The following is a 21,140-nucleotide window of genomic DNA, read 5'->3' as shown; positions in this document are numbered from 1 at the left end:
ATCACCTGCAGGTAAACTCTATCAAAAGAAAAGTTGCACAGACAACTTCTCCTTACCTTGGACAATATTTGACTTTTCACCATGTATATGTGACGAGCAAGAGCATTTCTGCACTGACATTTTAAGGAAAAAGGTGTCTGAAAGTCTTTCTCTTGACAGCTGTAAATATGAAAGGCACTTACTGGACAGTTGGGCAAATGGAATGCATATGACCTTCCACACACCATCAGAGAAAATTCCTCACCTTTGGCTCATCACAACGAACAAGACAAGAAGTTAAAACATGCATAATGAAAGAGATCCCAGGATACGTTCTTAATAAAGGCAGTTAGACTAGACATATATAAATCAGGTATTTAGTAAGGAAAGAATAATCTGGCATCTCTTCACAAAGGCCCCATTATGGTATTTGTCATTAAGTCCATAACTATGCTGTTAGTGAAAAACAAACAAAACCGCAAACAAACACAAAACCAAACAATCACACACAAACAAACAAAACCCAGCAAAACCCAAACCAGAACAGCAACCTACAGACACACAGGAGAAAATTCCTAAAGCTCTCAATACAGCTGGAATAACATGTCTTCTGTGGCTCTCAAGGGTCCCTCATGCACAGCTCCCAGGACTCTCATCTCCAGCCACTCACAACTTGCATGGTACTCTTTGACACTCATAATTGCCAATCACATGTAATCAAAAGGCCAGTTACAGAGATTTAAAACGCGGTTAAATGAACTCTTCAAGAAAAGGAAATGCTTATCTCTGCAAGGTTCAACATCACAGAGAGTATGAAGTAGATGTGCCTCATGTTACATTGGTATCGACTTACCGGCTACCCCCACCTAGATATACAGGACAGGATACAAAGTACCCTCAACCTCTTCAGCATTCCACACCAGCCTGAGCGAGAAATAAACAATAAGTCCCTGTACGAACAAGGGGCAAGAGCACAGGAGTCTCCATGTGCCGGTCAATTTCTCGTCATATCTCCGTGCACGAAGAATTATACAGAAAAGAGGAAAAAAGTGAGAACTATTCAGAAAGGAAAGTAAGAAAAATGAGGTAAAAGGAACTCACCGGGAGAGGGGCGGGGTCCGCCTGCTGGGCACCGGCAGGTTCCTCGTCTCCGAGCAGCGGCGCGGGCTCGTCGGGCGGCGGCCGGGCCGGCAGGGTGTCGCAGCAGCTGTCGGCCGAGAAGCGGAGGTGGCTCTTGCGCGAGTCGGCCGTGAGAGACACGTCGTGCGAGTAGGAGTGCAGGAAGGCGCGCACGCCGTCGATGCCCACGAAGTGCGTGGCCGGCACGCCGCGCAAGGCGCCGCTGCCCGCCGCCAGCAGCTGCTGCTGCGAGCGCCGCCAGCGCCGCAGGCGCAGCGCCAGCAGCAGCAGCAGGAAGGCGAGGAACAGGCACGACACGGCGGCCACGGCCAGCACCAGCCAGCGCGTCAGGCTGCCGCCCGCCTCGCCCGCCCCCGCCTCCGCCTCCGCCCGCGCCGCGCTGCCCCGCTCGGCCAGCAGCTCGGCCACGCTCTCGGCCAGCACCACGCTCAGCGTGGCCGTGGCCGACAGCGCCGGCCGCCCGTGGTCCTTCACCAGCACCACCAGGCTCTGGCGCGACGCGTCGCGGGCCAGTGGCGAGCGCGCCGTGCGCACCTCGCCGCTGTGCAGCCCCACGCGGAACAGCCCCGGCTCCGTCGCCTTGGCCAGCTCGTACGACAGCCACGCGTTCTGACCCGCGTCCGCGTCCACCGCCACCACCTTGGCCACCAGCGCGCCGGCCTCGCTCGACCGCGCCGCCAGCTCCACGCCCGCCCACACCGAGCCCGACAAAGCCGCCCCCGCCGCCGGCGGGTACAGCACCTGCGGCGCGTTGTCGTTCTCGTCCACGATCACCAGCCGCACCGACACGTTGCTGCTCAGCGCCGGCGAGCCGCCGTCCTCCGCCCAAACCCACAGCCCCACCTCGCGCACCTCCTCGTAATCGAACGAGCGCAGCGCGTACAGCGCGCCCGTCTCCGCCTGCACCGACACGTACGACGACAGCGGCCAGCCCCGCACACCACCCTCCCCCAGACGGTACCGCACGCGCGCGTTCTCCCCCCAGTCCGAGTCCGTCGCCCGCACCCGCAGCACCAGCGCGCCCGCCACGTTGTTCTCCGACAGCCGAGCGCTGTAGCGCTCCTGCGAGAACACCGGCGCGTTGTCGTTCACGTCCAGCACCCGCAGACACAGCACCCTGCTGCTCTGCAGCGACGGACGACCGCCATCGGCCGCCCGCACCGTCACGTTGTACTCCGACTCCTGCTCCCGGTCCAGCTCTCTCGCCGTCACCACGCGGTAGTACCCCTCCAAGGACTTCTCCAGGCGGAACGGGACGGCCCTGTCGAGGGAGCAGCGCACCTCGCCGTTGGCCCCCGAGTCGCGGTCCTGCACGTGGAGCAGGGCCACCACCGTCCCTGGCGGGGCGTCCTCCGAGATCTCGTTCAGAGCCGACCGCACGGAAATCTTAGGCACGTTGTCATTGACATCTGTCACAGTGATCACGACTTCTGCCGTGTCGGAGAGCTCTCCACCATCCCGTGCCTGCACCTCCAGTTCATAGGAGGAGAATTCCTCAAAATCCAATTCGTTCCTGATAGTTATTTCTCCTGTTGCATAGTCCAGATAAAGAAGTTTCGAAGCCCGATCTGAAATTTTATGGAAACTATATTTCACATGCCCGTTCGGCCCCTCGTCGGCGTCGGTGGCCGTGACGGTGACGAGGACGGAGCCCACGGGCACGTCCTCCGGCACACGCACCGTGTACTCCGCCTGGCTGAACACGGGCGCGTTGTCGTTCGCGTCCAGCACCGTCACGCGGATCCGCGCCGTGCCCGTCCGGGACGGCTCGCCGCCGTCGCTCGCCCTCAGCACCAGCTCGTGGAACGCCGCCTCCTCCCGGTCCAGCGCCTTCGCCAGCACCAGCTCGGGACGCTGATCCCCGCCGGGGCCCGTCTGCACGGCCAGCGAGAAGTGCTCGTCGCCGCTCAGCTCGTAGCTCTGCAGGGAATTCTGTCCCGAGTCCGGATCGTGAGCATCTGGGAGGGGAAACCGCGACCCCGGGGCTGTCGTCTCGCTCAGTCTCAGGTCTTTTTCTGCCTCTCGGAAGCTCGGGGCGTTGTCGTTAATGTCCTTGATTTCTACTTCTATTGCATAAAACTTCATTTCCGCCTCCACTATCAGCTCACAGCGCAGCACGCATTGCTCCACCAGCCGGCACAGCTGCTCTCTGTCGATCCTCTCGGCCGTCACTAAATGTCCCGTCTTCCCGTGCAGACCAAAATACTGCGTCCTACCTTTGTCCAGGATACGGACGCCGCGGTCGCCGAGCTCCAAGTGCTGCAGCCCCAGGTCTTTGGCCACGTCGCCCACGAACGAGCCCTTGGGCATCTCCTCGGGCACCGAGTAGCGCAGCTGCCCCCACGCCGCCTCCCAGGCCGCCAGCAGGACGCCCCACAGCAGCACTCGCTGCCGCCGGCCCCAGCGCCTCCCCGCCGCGCACATCTCCGCCGCCGCACCGCCGGCACCGCAACTGCGTCGAGAGCTCCCGCCGCCGCTCACCGATCAGGCTCACGGTGCAGCTCCGTCTCACCGCTCCCAGCCGCTGCCGCCGGGCTCTCTGTGTCTCTTCAGCACGGTTCCGTAGCGTGGGGACTGTCGCCAATCGTCCGGCCGCCGAGCCAGACACCGGGAGGCCGATCGAGCCGGGCCGCAGCGGGCGGGGCTGCAGCGCTCCGACCTTCCTCTCGCTCCTCTCGGTCAACAGCGGCGCCCGCAGCCTCCTCCCGGCACTGCACGCACAATGTATATGTCATACAGTTTTCTTAATACGACGTACCGAGTATTACGAGTCTTAATTCAGTAGCTCAAAACCAAAACTTTCATCGTAAGTATTTTTAGAAGTTATAATTAAATAACTGGTACAAGAGTAGCAAAAGAAAACGGGCTCTGATGTACACAATTAGACACACACCCCGCCTCCCGGAAAACCACAGGTATTAAGCTTATTTAGCTGGGCGTCAGGAACTTTGATTTTGAATATCTTAATCCATAATACCTAAATTAACTACTCCACCAACACTGACTGATACTGAGACCTCTAAAGCTGGAACAAAATATTGTCAACCCACTGAAACTGAGACGCAAACGACCCCAACTCCCTACAATTCCGGAGGAGATGAGTTGCTCACCCATCTGCCAGGCGCTCCGGGCTTTCTCCCCAGAAGACCTTTCCGAGGCCACAGTACAGGAGGAGGCTCCCCTACTCCCGGAAATTCCTATTCTCTCACCCCTGTGTTTTAGGCTGTCCGTTACCTGATCACTCCTTTATGACTGTACCTACCACTACTCAAGAGGCTGGAAAGCACCTGCAGTGAACCTGGACATATTACACATATTTACATACAATCACGTCATTCTGTAGGCCCAGGTAGAGGCTTTTCTTTCCTCAGAAATCAAGGTGTAAAGGATTGTTGCTTGTTAATTGTGCTAATTCTTGTATATTCACGTAGCTACAACATATATTCAACAAAATAATTTAGAACAGGGGGAAAAGAGAAGTACGGCTGCACACCCTCAGTTGGGGTACCCTTGATAAATGTGCAAACTCAAGTGCCGACGCTGTCATTCGGCAAATCTCCTTCAAATTTAATGTAAATTTTTGGATCTTAGACGCCAAACTTTTTAAGCAGACAGATGTAACTGTTACTGAAAAAAAACCCCCAAAAGCTAGGACAACGAATTTTCTACACCAGGTCCAAGCACTTACCTTTTTGTAAAGAGGATATGAAAAGAAAACAGGCTTTGAAACACAAACTACAACTTTTTCTTTCTTTTAAGACTTCATTCTTCATCTACAACGGTGTATGAAAGAAATATTTTAAAGAGTAAAAACAAACAAACAAACAAAAAACCCCAAAAAAACCCCAGAAGTACCGACCACCGACCAGGATGGAAAAATAAAGTCAGGAAAAGTTAAGACGTCCCACTGCTGCAACCAATCCTGCAAAATATAGGTGATACTCTCTTCTTTCAGTTTGGATGGAGAACCTATCACTTTTCCATTCATGAAGTACAGGAACTCTTTTGGGAATCCAATATCGAAAAAGCATTAACTAAAAGGTTTGCAACGACCTATCAACGAGGTCCAAGAATTTCAGGACAAATGGATCATTAAGGAAAAATCTCCGACAGATAATGTCAGTATCATTTCCATGGTTCTTTCATGCGGAACAAGAGTATCTCCTTCCTCATAGTAACAAATCCCCTTCACTTTTTTTAGTTAAAATATTACATACAACACATCCAGTTGAAATTCAACCTGTGACTAGTGAGACTCAAGAGATGCCACTACCCAGTACTATTAGAGGACGGAGTGGCCCCGTTCCTTCACTCTGTGACGGAGACAGGGACCAGCACTCCCCATCCACAACACGCCGGGAAACACAGAAGAAAAGAGGGCAATAGTTAGGAAGAGCTCGAAGAAAATGGACTGACTGACCTGCTGTGCGTCGGGGTCGACAAGCGGCTGTTCCACGACGGCGCTCCTGCTCGGACTCGGCTTCTCGCAGGGCTCCACGGCCACAAGCTCCTCCGCGGGCACGATGGGCAGCGGCGGTGGCGGCCAAGTGGCCTCGGGGGCGGTGGAGCGGGGCGGCGCCGCCACGCACAGGTTGTAGGAGTAGGGCAAGGTGCCCTCGCAGAAGTCGGCCGGGAAGGCGGCGCCGGCCAGCGACAAGCGCTGCGCGCCCAGGCAGCGCAGCACGCCGGGCGGCCCGGCCCGCCGCAGCCGCGCCAGCACGGCCAGCGCCACGCTCAGCACCAACAGCGCCGACAGCAGCGCCAGCGCCAGCACCAGATAGAACTGCAGCTCGCCCGCCGCCTCGGCGCCCGCCGCCCGCTCGCTCAGCTCCGGCAGCGCCTCCTGCAAGCTCTCGGCCAGCACCACGTGCAGCGTGGCCGTGGCCGACAGCGCCGGCTCGCCGTGGTCCTTCACCACGGCCACCACGCGCTGCTTGGCCGCGTCCCTCTCCGACACGGCCCGCGCCGTGCGCACCTCGCCGCTCTGCAGCCCCACGCGGAACAGCGCCGGCTCCGACGCCTGCACCAGCTCGTACGACAGCCACGCGTTGCGCCCCGCGTCCGCGTCCACCGCCACCACCTTGCCCACCAGGTACCCGGACGACGCCGAACGCGGCACCACCTCGAAAGCCGAACCCACCGAGCCCGGGGCCGACGCCGCTCCCGGGGCCGCCGGCGGGGGCGGGTAGAGCACCCGCGGCGCGTTGTCGTTCTGGTCGAGCACGAAGACGCGCACCGTGGCCGTCGAGCTGCGCGCCGGCGACCCGCCGTCCTGCGCCCGCACGGCCACCAAGAACTCGCGGCACTGCTCGTAGTCCAACGAGCGCTGCGCGTACACCGCGCCGCTCCGCGCCTCCACCGACACCAGCGGCGCCGCGCCCGCCGCGCCCGCGCTGCCGCCCGACAGCCAGTAGCTCACGCGCCCGTTCGCGCCCGCGTCCAAGTCCCGAGCCACAACGCGCAACACCAGCGCGCCCACCGCGTTGTTCTCCCGCACGTACGCGCTGTACGACGCCTCCTCGAACACCGGCGCGTTGTCGTTCACGTCCGACACCTCCAGCACCAGCTCTGTGCTGCTCGACAGTGCCGGGCTGCCCCGGTCCCTTGCAATGATGGTGATATTGTAAGCGGACACTGCTTCTCTGTCCAGGGCACTGGCTATTATTAGTTTATAGGTGTTCTCCGATGACGTTTCTAATCTGAAAGGCAGATTTCCGTCCATGTTACAGCTCACTTCTCCGTTTTCTCCCGAATCTTTGTCACGGACATTGATCACAGCTACAACTGTGCTCGGAATTGAGTCTTCGGGTATCGGGTTCAAGATAGGCAGGAGGGAAAGGGTTGGCGCATTGTCGTTTACGTCTAGAATGTCTATGTGCACTTTGGCGTGTGCAGTCAGGCCGCCCCCATCCTTGCCTTCAACACTCGCTTCGTAATATTTCCTTTCTTCATAATCTAAGAGGCCTGTAACCTTCACATCCCCTGTCCTGGGGTCCAGAGAGAAGAGCTGGCGAGCACTCTTTGCGATGTCACTGAAAGCGTAAGTAATTTCTGCATTTGTACCTTCGTCACTGTCAGTAGCTTTCACCTGAAAAGCTAAGGAGCCCTCTGGCAGGTTTTCCATCAGTCGAACCTTGTAGATCTCTTTGGTGAATTTTGGTGGGTTGTCATTTGCGTCGGTCACGTTAATCTTAATCTGGGCTGTCCCGGATCGGACTGGATCCCCGCCATCCAGCGCCGTCAGTATCAAATGGTGATTTCTCTGTTCTTCTCGATCTAAGGTTTTCTCCAGTACCAGTTCCGCGTGTTTCGTCCCGTCAGGACTCTCCCTCACTAGGAGGGAGAAGAGTGGATTGGGGGTAAGTTCGTACTTCTGTAAAGAGTTTGCCCCAATGTCAGGGTCTCTGCCACTGCCCAGTGGGAACCTGGTCCCAGGAGGCGTCGACTCGATCATTTCTATGGTAACAAATTCTTTGTCAAACTGCGGCGCATTGTCATTGATGTCCTGGATAGTAACGCTCACAGGAAGCATGTCGAAAGGGTTCTCCATGACTGCCTCCAAGCGGAGGACACAGGGCGACACGGCCCCGCAGATGCCCTCTCGGTCGATCCTCTCGTTCACCCGCAGATTTGTATTGCCTTCCCCGAGAGTGAAGTACTGCTTTTCGTCACCAGCGACTATCCGCAGGTTTCGCGCCGGCAGCTCGTCGGCGCTGAGCCCCAGGTCCCGGGCCAGCGGCCCCACCAGCGAGCCTCTGGGCAGCTCCTCGGGGATGGAGTAGCGGAGCGGCTCCGCCGCCGCCCGCCAGCACAGCGTCAGGAGCACGGCCAGCAACGCGACCCGCCCGGCGGCTGCCCAGCCCGGGGCTGCCGGTCTGACCTTCATTCTGCGGACGACTTTAGATTAGGCTTTCCCAGCAGCTGAACCGGTATCCGAGAGAAATAAATGTATGAAATCCCTTTTGCTGGTCGGGGCACGGCTTAGTCGAGCGGTTCCTGCTTTTCTCCCTGCTCTGCGCTGTGCGGAGCAGCAATGAGCGGGCGCCGGGGAGGAGCCGACGGCGGAGCTGCTTCTCCGCCTTGGCCAACAGTGACACCCTGAGTCCGTGTCTGAGAACCGCAGAGAACAGCTCGAAGGTGCTGCTCTGCAAGTCCTTCAGTTGGTACGGATTGGAAAATAAATTGGTAATCGGTACCGCGAAACAGAAAACTTCTCTTTGTGCTGAAAGGGTGCATCTAGGAATTCCTATTATCTGAATTCCTCACACTTGCAAGTCTCCTGCAGGACAAATCCTCCCCCGTTGCTTGAAGGACGTGCAGCAGGACCTTGATTTCTCCCCTACTCTGATCTTACTGATCTCTTCAGTGGGGCGCGGGGTGTTCCCTCTGCCATCCTCTCACTACCGTGAGAGAAAAGGCAGGACAGAGCAAACGCTGAGGCACTGCTCGAGGGTAGTGGGTTTATTTCTGATAGCTGAGAGACCCACAGCTAGCACTAAGTTTTCCCCCTTTGAACAGCAGTCACTGATTTCCAAGCAAAGCCAGGAAGTCCAGCCATTGAGAAAACCACAGCGGTCACACCAGATCGGAGCCCATCTCTTTCGACTTTCAAAGCCCAGCATCATCATATCAGTACCATACAACTCAACACCGAATTCCTTTCATCTGTCTCCCACAAACCGCGGCCGATACTGTAGCTGGTCTCCAACCTTAAGAATACTTTCTGGGAAATGTTGATGGTGGTTACCGTTGCTTAAACAATCAAAAGAAAACAGACAGATCCCTAACGGAAAGCTGTTGTACCTCACCTGTGAATTAGAACCTCGCCTCTCTTACAGCAGAGAAAAAAACAAACCCATAAACAAACAAACAAAAACAACAACAAAAAATCCTGAGGGAAGGCTGTATCATCACAGCCCCTTACGCAGAAGACAAGGAGAGATTAGAAAACTCTCCACTCTGTTTAGTCGGTGGACTTGCTCTTGCACATACACCAACGCTGCATCTCTGCAGATGCCAACGTCAAGACCTTCTCAGGAAGGTATATTTAGAAAATATGTTTTCCTGCTAACTTCGGCAGTTCATCCAGTGAAGGATAATTCCCTTTCCTCCAGCTGCACCTGTGCACAACTCACGGTAACGAATTAATAACCTTTCAGAACAGGAAGTGGATTTGAATTTGTAGCATTTCAGAAGCCAAGAGATAGAAATACTGTGAACATCTCTATATGAGGTCTAGTTTGCTGAAACCTGTCACCGCCAATTCACTACCTCCTTTATGGCGACAGTCGCCCATAACAACCAAGACACACAGATTCATACATCTTCACACACTGAGGTACCCTCCAAATCGCTGTTTTCCAGATTACCTCCCATTCAGAAGTTAGCCACGCTATAAGGAGATAGTGATGAATCGTACTTTGTTTTTAAACATTTTTAAAATGTATGTTCTAGGAAATATACTCTATTTCAATGACTGCGCCTGTACAGTAATCGACAAATACATTTGTATCGAATCCAAATGTTAAACCTGGCAGCGGGGAAAAAAACTCGGTGGGCTATCAGAGGAATTCTGCACTATCTAACACGAACCTCTTCGTAAAACTTCGAGTGCCCTTAAGTAGGATTGATTAATTCTTTTGTTGATGGCAGATTTAGAAGAAAACTGAGGCTTCAAAGGTGTTGGCTTTCAAGCTACAAGGCTGTCCAATTCTACCAGAATTTTAGAACTGATACAGAGATCACAATGAAATGTTGGGAATTGGGTATTAGCAAGTACTTTAAAAAATTCGAAGAAGTGCCAGAAGAAGACAAGAAGAAGACAAGAGTTTTCCTTGTGAAGTTGCAAATGCAACGGAAGCTTCCAGCCTTAGGGAAAGCTAGATGAAATGAGCTCTGGCAGGCAGTAGAGAACAGGACACATGAAACACACACAGCCGACTCAGACATGTACAGCAGGTGACATTCACGGGCTGGTGACCGTCTTAAAACGTGATTTCCAGGACTGTGAACGGTGCACTGTGAAATGCCTGTTAAGAATCCTAAACACAAAATAAAGTCAAAAAATTAACGTACCTGAGAGGACGCTTGCCCACAGCTCTCGGTAACTTGATCTGAAGTGACATACTCTTCAAGGTTCCAGCACAGGTATTGAGTAGGGAACTTAAGGTGTTGTTTTAGCACGAACCCCACTCAGACACGAATGCCAGAGCAGAATTGAGGTTTCTTTCAAAACACTTCGGTTTAAATACGGCGCTTAAACATGTCACATGATCTTTCGACCAATGACAATCAAGTATTGATTGAGCAAGTGTGAGAACCCAGAAAACTACAACTCCCATGATTCCCTGTCACATTCTTCCTGCCACAGGAACTAACAATGCTTTTGCTCCTCCCAAAGCTGTCACTGTCACATTTATAAGCAGTACATCTTTAAGCTATTAGTAAAATACATCATATCGACCTTCAAACTAAGAGGAGTACAATACCAAGGCTCCCAATACTTATTTTCTCCAGTAAGAAAGAAAGTCATATTGTGTAATAATGCAAATGGACAGAAAACCCCGAAAAATGCACACTTTTTTTTTACCCTCATAATATGCAAACAGGTTTGCCACCTGCACTTCAAAGAAGAAATACCAGGATTCTAAAGGCAAAGGGTAAGCTGTTCCCCAGGAAAAATTTTGCCAGTGAACAACGTGAAGCACAGTAATGACATAATAAAAACTATAGATGAGCCTCCAGTAAGAAGCAGATTCCCCGCTTCTGCCTCCTCCACATGTAAACCTGGGCAATGAAAAGACGTCTAGATCCTCCCTACGTGTAACACAGATCACGGGGTGAAAGAGCAAGAGAGAAGCAGAGAGAAACGTCGCCGAAACACTCGGTTTCAAAAAACTCACCGGGAGAGGGGCGGGGTCCGCGGGGCGGGCACCGGCAGGTTTCTCGTCTCCGAGCAGCGGCGCGGGCTCGTCGGGCGGCGGCCGGGCCGGCAGGGTGTCGCAGCAGCTGTCGGCCGAGAAGCGGAGGTGGCTCTTGCGCGAGTCGGCCGTGAGAGACACGTCGTGCGAGTAGGAGTGCAGGAAGGCGCGCACGCCGTCGATGCCCACGAAGTGCGTGGCCGGCACGCCGCGCAAGGCGCCGCTGCCCGCCGCCAGCAGCTGCTGCTGCGAGCGCCGCCAGCGCCGCAGGCGCAGCGCCAGCAGCAGCAGCAGGAAGGCGAGGAACAGGCACGACACGGCGGCCACGGCCAGCACCAGCCAGCGCGTCAGGCTGCCGCCCGCCTCGCCCGCCCCCGCCTCCGCCTCCGCCCGCGCCGCGCTGCCCAGCTCGGCCAGCAGCTCGGCCACGCTCTCGGCCAGCACCACGCTCAGCGTGGCCGTGGCCGACAGCGCCGGCCGCCCGTGGTCCTTCACCAGCACCACCAGGCTCTGGCGCGACGCGTCGCGGGCCAGTGGCGAGCGCGCCGTGCGCACCTCGCCGCTGTGCAGCCCCACGCGGAACAGCCCCGGCTCCGTCGCCTTGGCCAGCTCGTACGACAGCCACGCGTTCTGACCCGCGTCCGCGTCCACCGCCACCACCTTGGCCACCAGCGCGCCGGCCTCGCTCGACCGCGCCGCCAGCTCCACGCCCGACCACACCGAGCCCGACAAAGCCGCCCCCGCCGCCGGCGGGTACAGCACCTGCGGCGCGTTGTCGTTCTCGTCCACGATCACCAGCCGCACCGACACGTTGCTGCTCAGCGCCGGCGAGCCGCCGTCCTCCGCCCAAACCCACAGCCCCACCTCGCGCACCTCCTCGTAATCGAACGAGCGCAGCGCGTACAGCGCGCCCGTCTCCGCCTGCACCGACACGTACGACGACAGCGGCCAGCCCCGCACACCACCCTCCCCCAGACGGTACCGCACGCGCGCGTTCTCCCCCCAGTCCGAGTCCGTCGCCCGCACCCGCAGCACCAGCGCGCCCGCCACGTTGTTCTCCGACAGCCGAGCGCTGTAGCGCTCCTGCGAGAACACCGGCGCGTTGTCGTTCACGTCCAGCACCCGCAGACACAGCACCCTGCTGCTCTGCAGCGACGGACGTCCGCCGTCGGCCGCCCGCACCGTCACATTGTACTCCGACTCCTGCTCCCGGTCCAACAGCTCTGCAGTCACCACACGGTAGTAATTATCGAATGACTTCTCTAGGCGGAACGGGAGGCTTTCCGTGATGCTGCACTGCACCTCGCCGTTGGCCCCAGAATCCCTGTCTTGGACGCTGAAAATGGCGATTACTGTTCCCAGCGGTGTATCTTCTGGAACGGGACTGAACACGGACATAATTACAATTTCGGGAACGTGGTTGTTCACATCAGCGACCTTGATGTGTACCTTGGTGTGGGAAGCAAGTCCGCCTGCATCCCGAGCTTGCACAACCAATTCGTAAAACTCGTGTTCTTCGAAATTCAACTTCTCTGTTATTTCAATTTCCCCACTTTCAGGATCTAGCTTAAAAGTTTTGTCGAACTTCTCCGGGATTTTAAAGAACGAATATTTCACCTCAGCGTTTGGCCCCTCGTCTCTGTCAGTCGCTGTCACCTGTAACACCCGACTTCCCACGGCCACGTCTTCTCTCACGGTCACCTTATACACAGACTGAGTAAATTCTGGAGCATTGTCATTTCCATCTAACACCACTATTTGTATTGTTGTCGATCCCGATTTCACCGGACTCCCGCCATCTGTGGCTGTTAGGATCAAATTATGAACAGCCTGCTCTTCCCGATCCAAAGATTTCACCAATATTAATTCTGGATATTTCACATCGTCATCTCCATTTTTCACGTCCAAGGTGAAATAGCTGCTCTTGCTACATTCATAATTCTGTAAAGAGTTCACTCCTATGTCGGGATCGTGAGCTTTCTCCAATGGGAAACGTGCGCCTGGTGCAGTATACTCGATGATTTCTAAGATAGTGCTTCTTTCTGGGAAACTGGGAGCATTATCATTAGTATCCAGTATTTCTACCTCCCCTTTGTAAATGTTCATTGGTTGCTTTACAAGAATTTCAAAATTTAGGATGCATTTAGGAACAGCTGCGCATATCTCCTCCCTGTCCACCTGCTCCATCATAGATAAGTGGCCGTTCTGCAAGTCCAGAAAAAAGTACCGTGTCCTACCTGTGTCAAAAACGTGGGCGTCGCGGTGGCGGAGCGCCGGCAGCTGCAGCCCCAGGTCCTTGGCCACATCGCCCACGAACGAGCCCTTGGGCATCTCCTCGGGCACCGAGTAGCGCAGCTGCCCCCACGCCGCCTCCCAGGCCGCCAGCAGGACGCCCCAGAGCAGCACTCGCTGCCGCCGGCCCCAGCGCCTCCCCGCCGCGCACATCTCCGCCGCCGCACCGCCGGCACCGCAACACCGCCGGCAGATCCCCGCCGCCGACCGTCGACCTGGTACCCGCTTCGGCTCCCGCTTCTTCTCCAATTCCTTCTCCGGCTCACCGCTCCCGGCCGTTGCCACCGGCCTCTCCACCTCCTTCAGCAGGGGACGGCAGTGCGGGGACGATCGCAATGCGGCGTCTGCCGAGCCGGACACCGAGCGAGCGGGCAAACGATTCTGCCCGCAGCGGGCGGGGCTGCAGCGCTTCCCCTCGCTCCTCTCAGTCAACAGCGGCGCCCGCAGCTTCCTCCTGGCACTGCAGGCACCGAGCGCTGCCCGCCCTGCCTCGCCCACGGGAAGCTCGTGGGAGTGGCACAGGCGCCACAGAGACTTAGGGCCCCGTCCAGCCCCCTCCAGCTCATCTCTTCCTTGAGAAGCTGATCACGACCGCTAAGAAGGCAGAGGCGTCCCGTGGTTGTGCTGTTTCTACCACACGAGAAAATGTTTTGTAATGGTGATAAAAATAGATATAAAATTCTCTTAATATATAGTAGTCGTATTCCTTTAGTTCAAAAGCACCATCTCCCCCACTTACTGCCCAGCTTTTGGGGCAGTCATGCTTGAGTGACTTTTTTTTCCTTACCTTTTCTGCCAACACAGCTTAATACCAGAACGACTTCAGCCACCTTGGAATTCCAAACCCTGTGCAATAGCACAAGGCAGCAATAGCCTTTTCCATGTTCAGGGTCCTCAGGCGGTCTCGAACCTGATCTTCTCTTACAGTGGGAGAGACTTGGCTCCCTCAGTCCCTGCCTTGAGCTCCATCCACTTGATAGGTGTGGGAAGAGACACTGCCAGGGATGACTGAGGGTTGAGTACCTCAGCATTCTCCTGCTCTGTTGCTACCAGCTTGTCAGTTGTGTTCATCACGGGAAGATCAGGGGGGTTTACCTTGTTTTTCTGCCTGACATACCTGTAGAAGCCCTTCTTGCTATTCTTTGTATCCCTTGTCAAGTTCAGCTGTAGTTGTGTCTTGAATTCCTGACCCTACCCCTAAAAAACTAGGCAACATTCCCATACTCTTTCTTGGACACCTGTCTCTGCTTCCACTGCCTGTGCATTTCTTTCCTGTCCCTTGGTTTGACCAGCAAGTCTTCCCTTGGCCATTCCGGTCTCTTCCCTTCTTTTCCTCATTTCTTACACATGGATTCAAGTGGTCTGTTCCAGTGTGTGGAAATCATCCTTAAACATCTGTTAGCTCTGCTCTGCTCCCTTGTTCCTCAGGGCACTTTCCTAGGGACATGCACTGACTAACCCCTGGAATAGGTGGAAGTGTGCTTTTCTAAAATTCAGCACACTGAATTTACTCTTTGCCTGATCCATTTCCATCAGAACTGTGAACGCCACCAGTGCATGACCATGGCAGCTCAGGCTGCCTCCAATCTTGATATCCCTGATTATCTACTTGTGTTGGTGACCAACAACTCCAGAAAAGCATTTCTTCTGCTAAGGGTTCTTATTACCTGGCCTAAGGACTTAACCCTTCCTAAAGGGCACCTCCAATGAGCCCCTTGGGAAAGCTCAGTGTTTTTTCAGGCCTTCCAAGACAGGAAAGTGTCTCCCACCCTTGGAGTAAAAGCTGTAATAAAGCATCTATTTATGAACTGACACTTGGAGCCTCAAACTGGAATGACCCAAGACCCAGCAGTTTAGCTACAAAGGGTGATGGTCTCTAGAGATCTCAGTAAGAGAGACACACTGACTCTCTTTTATAGCTCACAATATTGGAAGAGATTAGTAGAGATCATCCTACATCCCATTAGATGTGGAGAACACTTAGTGGAAGTAACTTCACACAGGACACACAGCAGCTATGCAGGCCCTGGTCACAGAAAAGGAGGAGTGCTCCTGTTTCACTCATTCAAGACATTACACAACTTTCATGAAGTAAAGCAGTTTTATTTATCATTTTCAGTGTCCCAATAAAAGAAGTTTGCATGTAGACTTCTTGCTCACAGTTGGCTTTCTCACCAGTACCAAGTGGGAGCTGCCTGCAGGTTCTTTGCTTACCATTAGATGAATTTAACCTTTCAGCAAAGGATTTGTGGAGCAGAACACAGCACAGCAGAGGCCTGCGCCTTCCCAGATTAACTGGATTATGGATCACTTCATCCTTGATGTGCATCAGTCTTCTGTCAGCATCACTACACCAGTTTCTCCTCAGGACTTACCTGTTCATCCATGCCTTGTGGAAGCAGTCCTGTTGTAGTCCTCTGTATTTCCCGACAGCAAGGCATCTCCCTGGTAGCAGCTTTTACTCACCAAATTCCCACCTCCAGGATCTCCCATGGAATACTTCTCAAGGCAACCTGCATTCTATCTTTGTGCCACCCTTTTCTGAAATTCCCACACCTTTAGTATTGCAAACATTATGTGCTCTGACACCTCACAGTTGCCATTTGCAGATGGGGCTGTCAGGAGAGTTGGAAAGGACACTCCCCTCCATCACTGCTTTGCAGGGGCCTTTGCAAACCCAGAGCCTCTGTTGGGGATGGGGTCAGATTCCCCTGACCTGCATATTACTGGGATCCATCTCAGCCAGAAGGTCAGTGCTCAGAGGAGCCACAGAGGCCTGATAGCAATTCCCTCCTCCCCACTGTTTTCCTGAATGTTGTATCAGCTGCATCTCGAAACTGGAGAAATGCACCCACTCAGCATTACCTCAGCCAAAGGAAAAAGACAAAAAAAACCCTCCCAGACTTTTGAAAAACCTTGAGGGAGCTTTCCCAGAAAGAACAAATCTACAAAGACTGTCTCAATACAGGGCATTTGGATGTTCTCTTTATTTTAGTTTTACCCAAGGGGTACCCAAGTTTAAAATGCTATAAAAGTTTATAACTTCAGCACAACACAGTGTGAGGCTTTCTGAATATTTTGTGCATCACAGACATCATTCAAAAATAATTTATTATACATGATATGACAGTCCTTCTTAAGTAGAATAAGAAGGACAATGCTCAAACAGAGTTCAGAGAGTAGAAGGAGAAATGACAAAAAGGAGAATGCAAATGGCCTCACGCAAACCCAAAGAATCATGTGGGGACACTCCTATCAAGAAGTATTTAGGAAGAACCATGAGGAGACCAAACTCAATGTCCTTTTTACCATTTCACCTTGATTCTACCTTCAGAAAATGCTCTTTGAAGGACATGTGGAGTTTTCATGTAATTCATCTAAAGAAAATGAACATGTTTTCACAACTCTGCACAGTTACAATCTACCCCAACTGCATTTGTACTGCCATATTTCTGTATTTTCAAGATGATCCCAAAGAGACAGAAGACCCAACCTCCCTTTCATAGGGCAAAGGAAAATTTGTTACGTGTTTTGCTGCTTTGCCCTGCCCTGGAGATGATGAGATTGTTTTAATCAAAAGGTCAAAATACCCTTCTTGCCTGCTGAGCTGGAATTGCCTGCATTGCCATGGCTGAATGGAAGCCAATCCCTGATTTGCTGGGCACCACAAGTACAGGATATGCAGACACACAGTGGCTGTATTGACTGATATAGTGACAAGAAAGCAAAGGACACAGAGCCCACACATCTCAGAGACATCCAGAACCCAGGAAAGAAAAAGCCCCATGCTCAAACAATTATGTGACACAATTCTTACAACGTCCTTACTTTTCTGAGCTGGAAAAGGGGTTTTCTGCATTTCGGTAAGGTCTGCCCAACTGTGCGATTGTGTTTCAACAAAGAATAAGAGGCCCACTCTCTTGGTGGACAGCAAGGGAAATAAGAGCTTAGCTGGAACTGCTAACTCCATTCTCAAAGACTCTCTGTAATGGAGGTGAAACATATCAATCTCTGAGTGACAGAACCTTACTTTCTTTTGTTCGGTTGACTAGTTTTTGAAATGAGAGAAAAAATTTATTCGGACTTAGAATTTGCAGGAACTTGGTTATGTCAATTGCAAATACAGATTTATTGTGGAAGAACCATTCCCACAGGCTGCAGCCTGCATCCCTTGCTACCACGAGGCATGAAACCTCTGCCTGTGCTGATCCCTTGCTAGTCAAAGGAAAGACTGTTCTGGAACTGTTCTGCAGAGACAGTCCCAGCATCGTCCGGTGTCACATCCTCTGTGGGGACAGGGACACAAGGGAAAACCTGTTCCTCACTGGGGCCCCCGGCCACGGCCCAGGGCTGTGGTGTCAGGCTGGGGATGAAGGGCTTGAGGAACTTGAACTCGCTGTTGCCCGAGCCCGTGGTGAGGCTGATCTCGTAGCAGTAGGGGTGGGGCAGGGTCCCTGCAGCAGCTGCCTCGGCCAGGCCGCTCGGCAAGTTGTCGGCCCCGTCAAGCACGTGGGCAGCCTTCAGCTCCTTTCTCTTGCACAGCCTGCGAGCCACGAAGGCTGCTGTGGAGGCGAGGAAGAGCAGGGAGACGAGACCAAGGCAAGGATCAAGTAGGTGGTGAGGGAGCCGGGCTGGTCGTCGGTGGCGGGGCTGCCGTGCGGTTGGCGCAGGTCGGAGAAGTCCTTGAGCAGGAGTGCGCTGAGAGCGGCGGTGGCTGAGAGGGGTGGGCGGCCGTTGTCTCGCACCAGGACGACGAGCTTGTGCTTGACGCTGTCTCTGTCTGTCACGGGCCTCCTGAGCCTCACCTCGCCGCTTTGGGCAGCCACGGCAAAGAGCCCGGGGTCGGTGGCCCTGAGCAGGTGGTAGGAGAGCCACGAGTTCTGCCCCGAGTCGGCGTCGACGGCCACCACTTTGGAGACGAGGTAGCCCGCCTCAGCCGACACGGGCACCAGCTCGCTGGAGGCCGGGCCGCTGTCGGGCGCCGGGTAGAGCACGAGCGGGGCGTTGTCGTTCTCGTCCAGCACCAGCAGGCGGACGGTGACGTTGGCTCGCAGCGGAGGAGAGCCCGCGTCAGAGGCGCTCACCACCACCTCGCTCTGCCTCAGCTGCTCGTAGTCCAGGGCTCGCAGCACAAACACCTGCCCGCTCTCCGAGTTCACCGACAGGCACGAGCACCAAGGCCGCTCCGCCGCTTGCCCCGCTGACAGCGAATAGGTCACCTTGGCGTTGAGCCCCACGTCGGCATCTGCGGCACTCACGGCTCCAACCAGCACGCTGGGCACATTGTTCTCACGCACGTACATGGTGTACGAGCTCTGGGTGAAGACAGGCGCGTTGTCATTGACGTCCGAGATGGCCACGGTGAAGGTGTGGCTGCTCGTCAGAGGAGGGGAGCCCGCGTCTGCTGCTGTCACCGTCACGATGTACTGAGCCGTCTCCTCGCGGTCCAGGGCACTGACGGTCACCAGCTCATAGTAATTCTTATAGGCTGGGCGCAGGGAGAAGACGAGCTGATCGTCGAGGGCACAGGAGACCTTGCCGTTGGCCCCGGCATCGCGGTCCCTGACGGTGAAGAGGGCAACGACCGTGCCGGGCGCTGAGTTCTCGGGGAGGGGACTGCTGAAGGAACTGACCACCAGCTCCGGGGCATTGTCATTCACATCCAACACCTCCACCAACACCTTGCAGATTGCTGAAAGGCCCCCGCCATCTGTGGCCCTCACACTGAGTTCGTGAGTCTCTGCTGCCTCAAAGTCCAGAGGCTTTGTGAGTTTAATTTCACCCGTTATGGGATCAATCTCAAATGCTGAGTCACTCTGGCCAACTGCTTCACTGAACCTGTAGGAGATGTCTCCATTAATTCCTGCATCCCGATCAGTTGCCAACACAGTAAGAACCACAGAGCCCGCTGGTGTGTTTTCCAAAACCTGCACATCATACACCTCCTGTGTGAAGACTGGAGAGTTGTCATTGGCATCCAGAACTATAATGTGAATTTGTGTGGTCCCACTCCTGGGTGGAGAGCCTCCATCCACAGCAATGAGACTGAAATCCATCTCTGCCTGCTCCTCTCTGTCTAGCGGCTTTTCCAAAACAAGTTCAACATACTTCTTGCCCCTAATCCGACTCCCATAGGAGACACTAAAGTACTCATTCTCAGGAGAGATGCTGTATGCCTGGACGCTGTTGCTGCCAATATCAAGGTCTCGAGCAACCTCCAGAGGGAAACGAGAGCCCGGGTCGCTCCTTTCGGGGATCTTAAAAGTGACTCGTTCAGCAGGGAAAACGGGCGAATGGTCATTGATGTCGTGCAGGGCCACCTCGACCCGAAAGAACTGCAGCGGGTCGGCCAGCAGCAGCTCGAAGGCGAGCGTGCAGGTGTCGGACTGGGCGCACAGCTGCTCCCGGTCGAGCCTGTCGGCCACGACGAGGCGGCCGCTGGCGCGGTCGAGGCGAAAGTGCTGCCGGCCGTCCTCGGCCAGCAGGCGGGCGCGGCGAGCCGAGAGCTGCGCCGGCGGCAGCGCCGCGTCCTGCGCCAGGTTGCCTACGAGGGAGCCGCTGTCCGCCTCCTCGGCCACGGAGTAGCGGATGGGCTGCGAGCGAGCGAGCGCCAGGGAGAGCAAAGCACACACACAAAGCACTTGCCTTGCCATCGCCATGGCCCTCCTCCGGCGGCGGCGGCGGCGGCGGTGTCCGATCTCCTTCTCGCGGATCTCTCGCGTAGTCCCCAACGAAAGCGGCGGCGGTCGGGTGCCTTCCTTCTCCCTCTGTATTCCTGTCGGTTCGGCAGCCCGGAGTGCAGCCGCGGTGTGCCAGGCTCGGCTGGCAGACCCAGCGGTCGCTGCCGCAGCCGCTGCCCGCTCCGCCCGGCTGGGCTGTTGTGAGCTGGGCTGGGCTTGGCTGTGCTGAGCTGGGCTGGGTCGGGCTCGGCGGCGCCTTAGCCGAGACCACCACCCAGCGGTGCGCGCTGGGACTGCGCCCGCCGCCGCCCGCTGCCCGCGCTGCCGCTCGGCCCGGCCCACGGACACGCGCGCACACGCGCGGTGCCGCCGCTCGCCCTCGGCTGAGCCCGGGGCAGGACGCGCGCACATGGAAGCGGGGATGGAAATGCCGGCAAGGGTCGGGATGAGCCATGAGGAGACGCCGATTTACTCCGAGCACACGGGTAGCGTCAGCACCTGTCCCCCCTCTGTCCGCGCTCCCCGCTGCCCACAGTCCTCGGGAAACCGTGAGTCTCTGCTTCTGGCAGGGGAGTCTGCGCCCTTCGAGAAACGCACCTATAAAAGCTGCACAAGGCGTTTCCCACCGCAGCGTGAGGCAGAGGCTGAGCCCGGAAAGACTGAGCCGCCTTCCCCGAATAGACAAACTATCCCGGAGCCTCCGCAGCGGCAGCGCAGCGGGAACTGCACCGACACGGCACTGAACACTCCATCGGCAGCATCGCCAAGCTCTACATACATGTGGACCCACCCAACATTATCCCAATCTACGGGCAAAATGAGAAAAAACCTCCCAGACGCTTGAAAAACCTTGACAGAGTTTTCTGAATGAACGATTCTACAAAAGATTCTTCCACACAAGGAATTAAGGTACTCTCTTTATTTCACAATTACACATTATTTCAGTTTTTACACTCAGGGGTATCACAGTTTATAATGTTAGAGTTTAAAACTTCAGCACAACACAGACAGTGTGAGGCTTTCTGGATATTCCGTGCATCACATACATTAGTAAAGGTATCAGTTACTATACATGAGGTGACAGTGCTTCTTAAAAGGAGCAGGCAAAAAATGCTCAAGCCCAGTTCAG

General features: G+C 55.1%; 1 protein-coding gene and 1 pseudogene across 1 annotated transcript; both read right to left on the bottom strand.

Moving 5' to 3' along the window:
- Window positions 1-828: 828 nt before the first annotated feature.
- Window positions 829-13,546, bottom strand: LOC113993331 (protocadherin gamma-A10-like). The gene is made up of 3 exons (XM_039389535.1): window positions 13,485-13,546; window positions 1,077-3,543; window positions 829-845 (listed from the first exon to the last, which is right to left on the bottom strand). Exons 2-3 carry the CDS (start codon window positions 3,541-3,543, stop codon window positions 829-831), a joined length of 2,484 nt encoding a protein of 827 aa, XP_039245469.1. The 5' UTR covers window positions 13,485-13,546.
- Window positions 13,547-17,436: 3,890 nt separating this feature from the next.
- LOC113993339 lies at window positions 17,437-20,460 on the bottom strand (annotated as a pseudogene).
- Window positions 20,461-21,140: the final 680 nt, after the last annotated feature.

The sequence above is a fragment of the Pipra filicauda genome, unplaced genomic scaffold (assembly GCF_003945595.2).
Source record: "Pipra filicauda isolate LSUMZ 115617 unplaced genomic scaffold, ASM394559v2 scaffold739_size121030_pilon, whole genome shotgun sequence".
Lineage (NCBI taxonomy): Eukaryota > Metazoa > Chordata > Aves > Passeriformes > Pipridae > Pipra > Pipra filicauda.
This window is presented reverse-complemented; position numbering and strand designations above follow the sequence as displayed.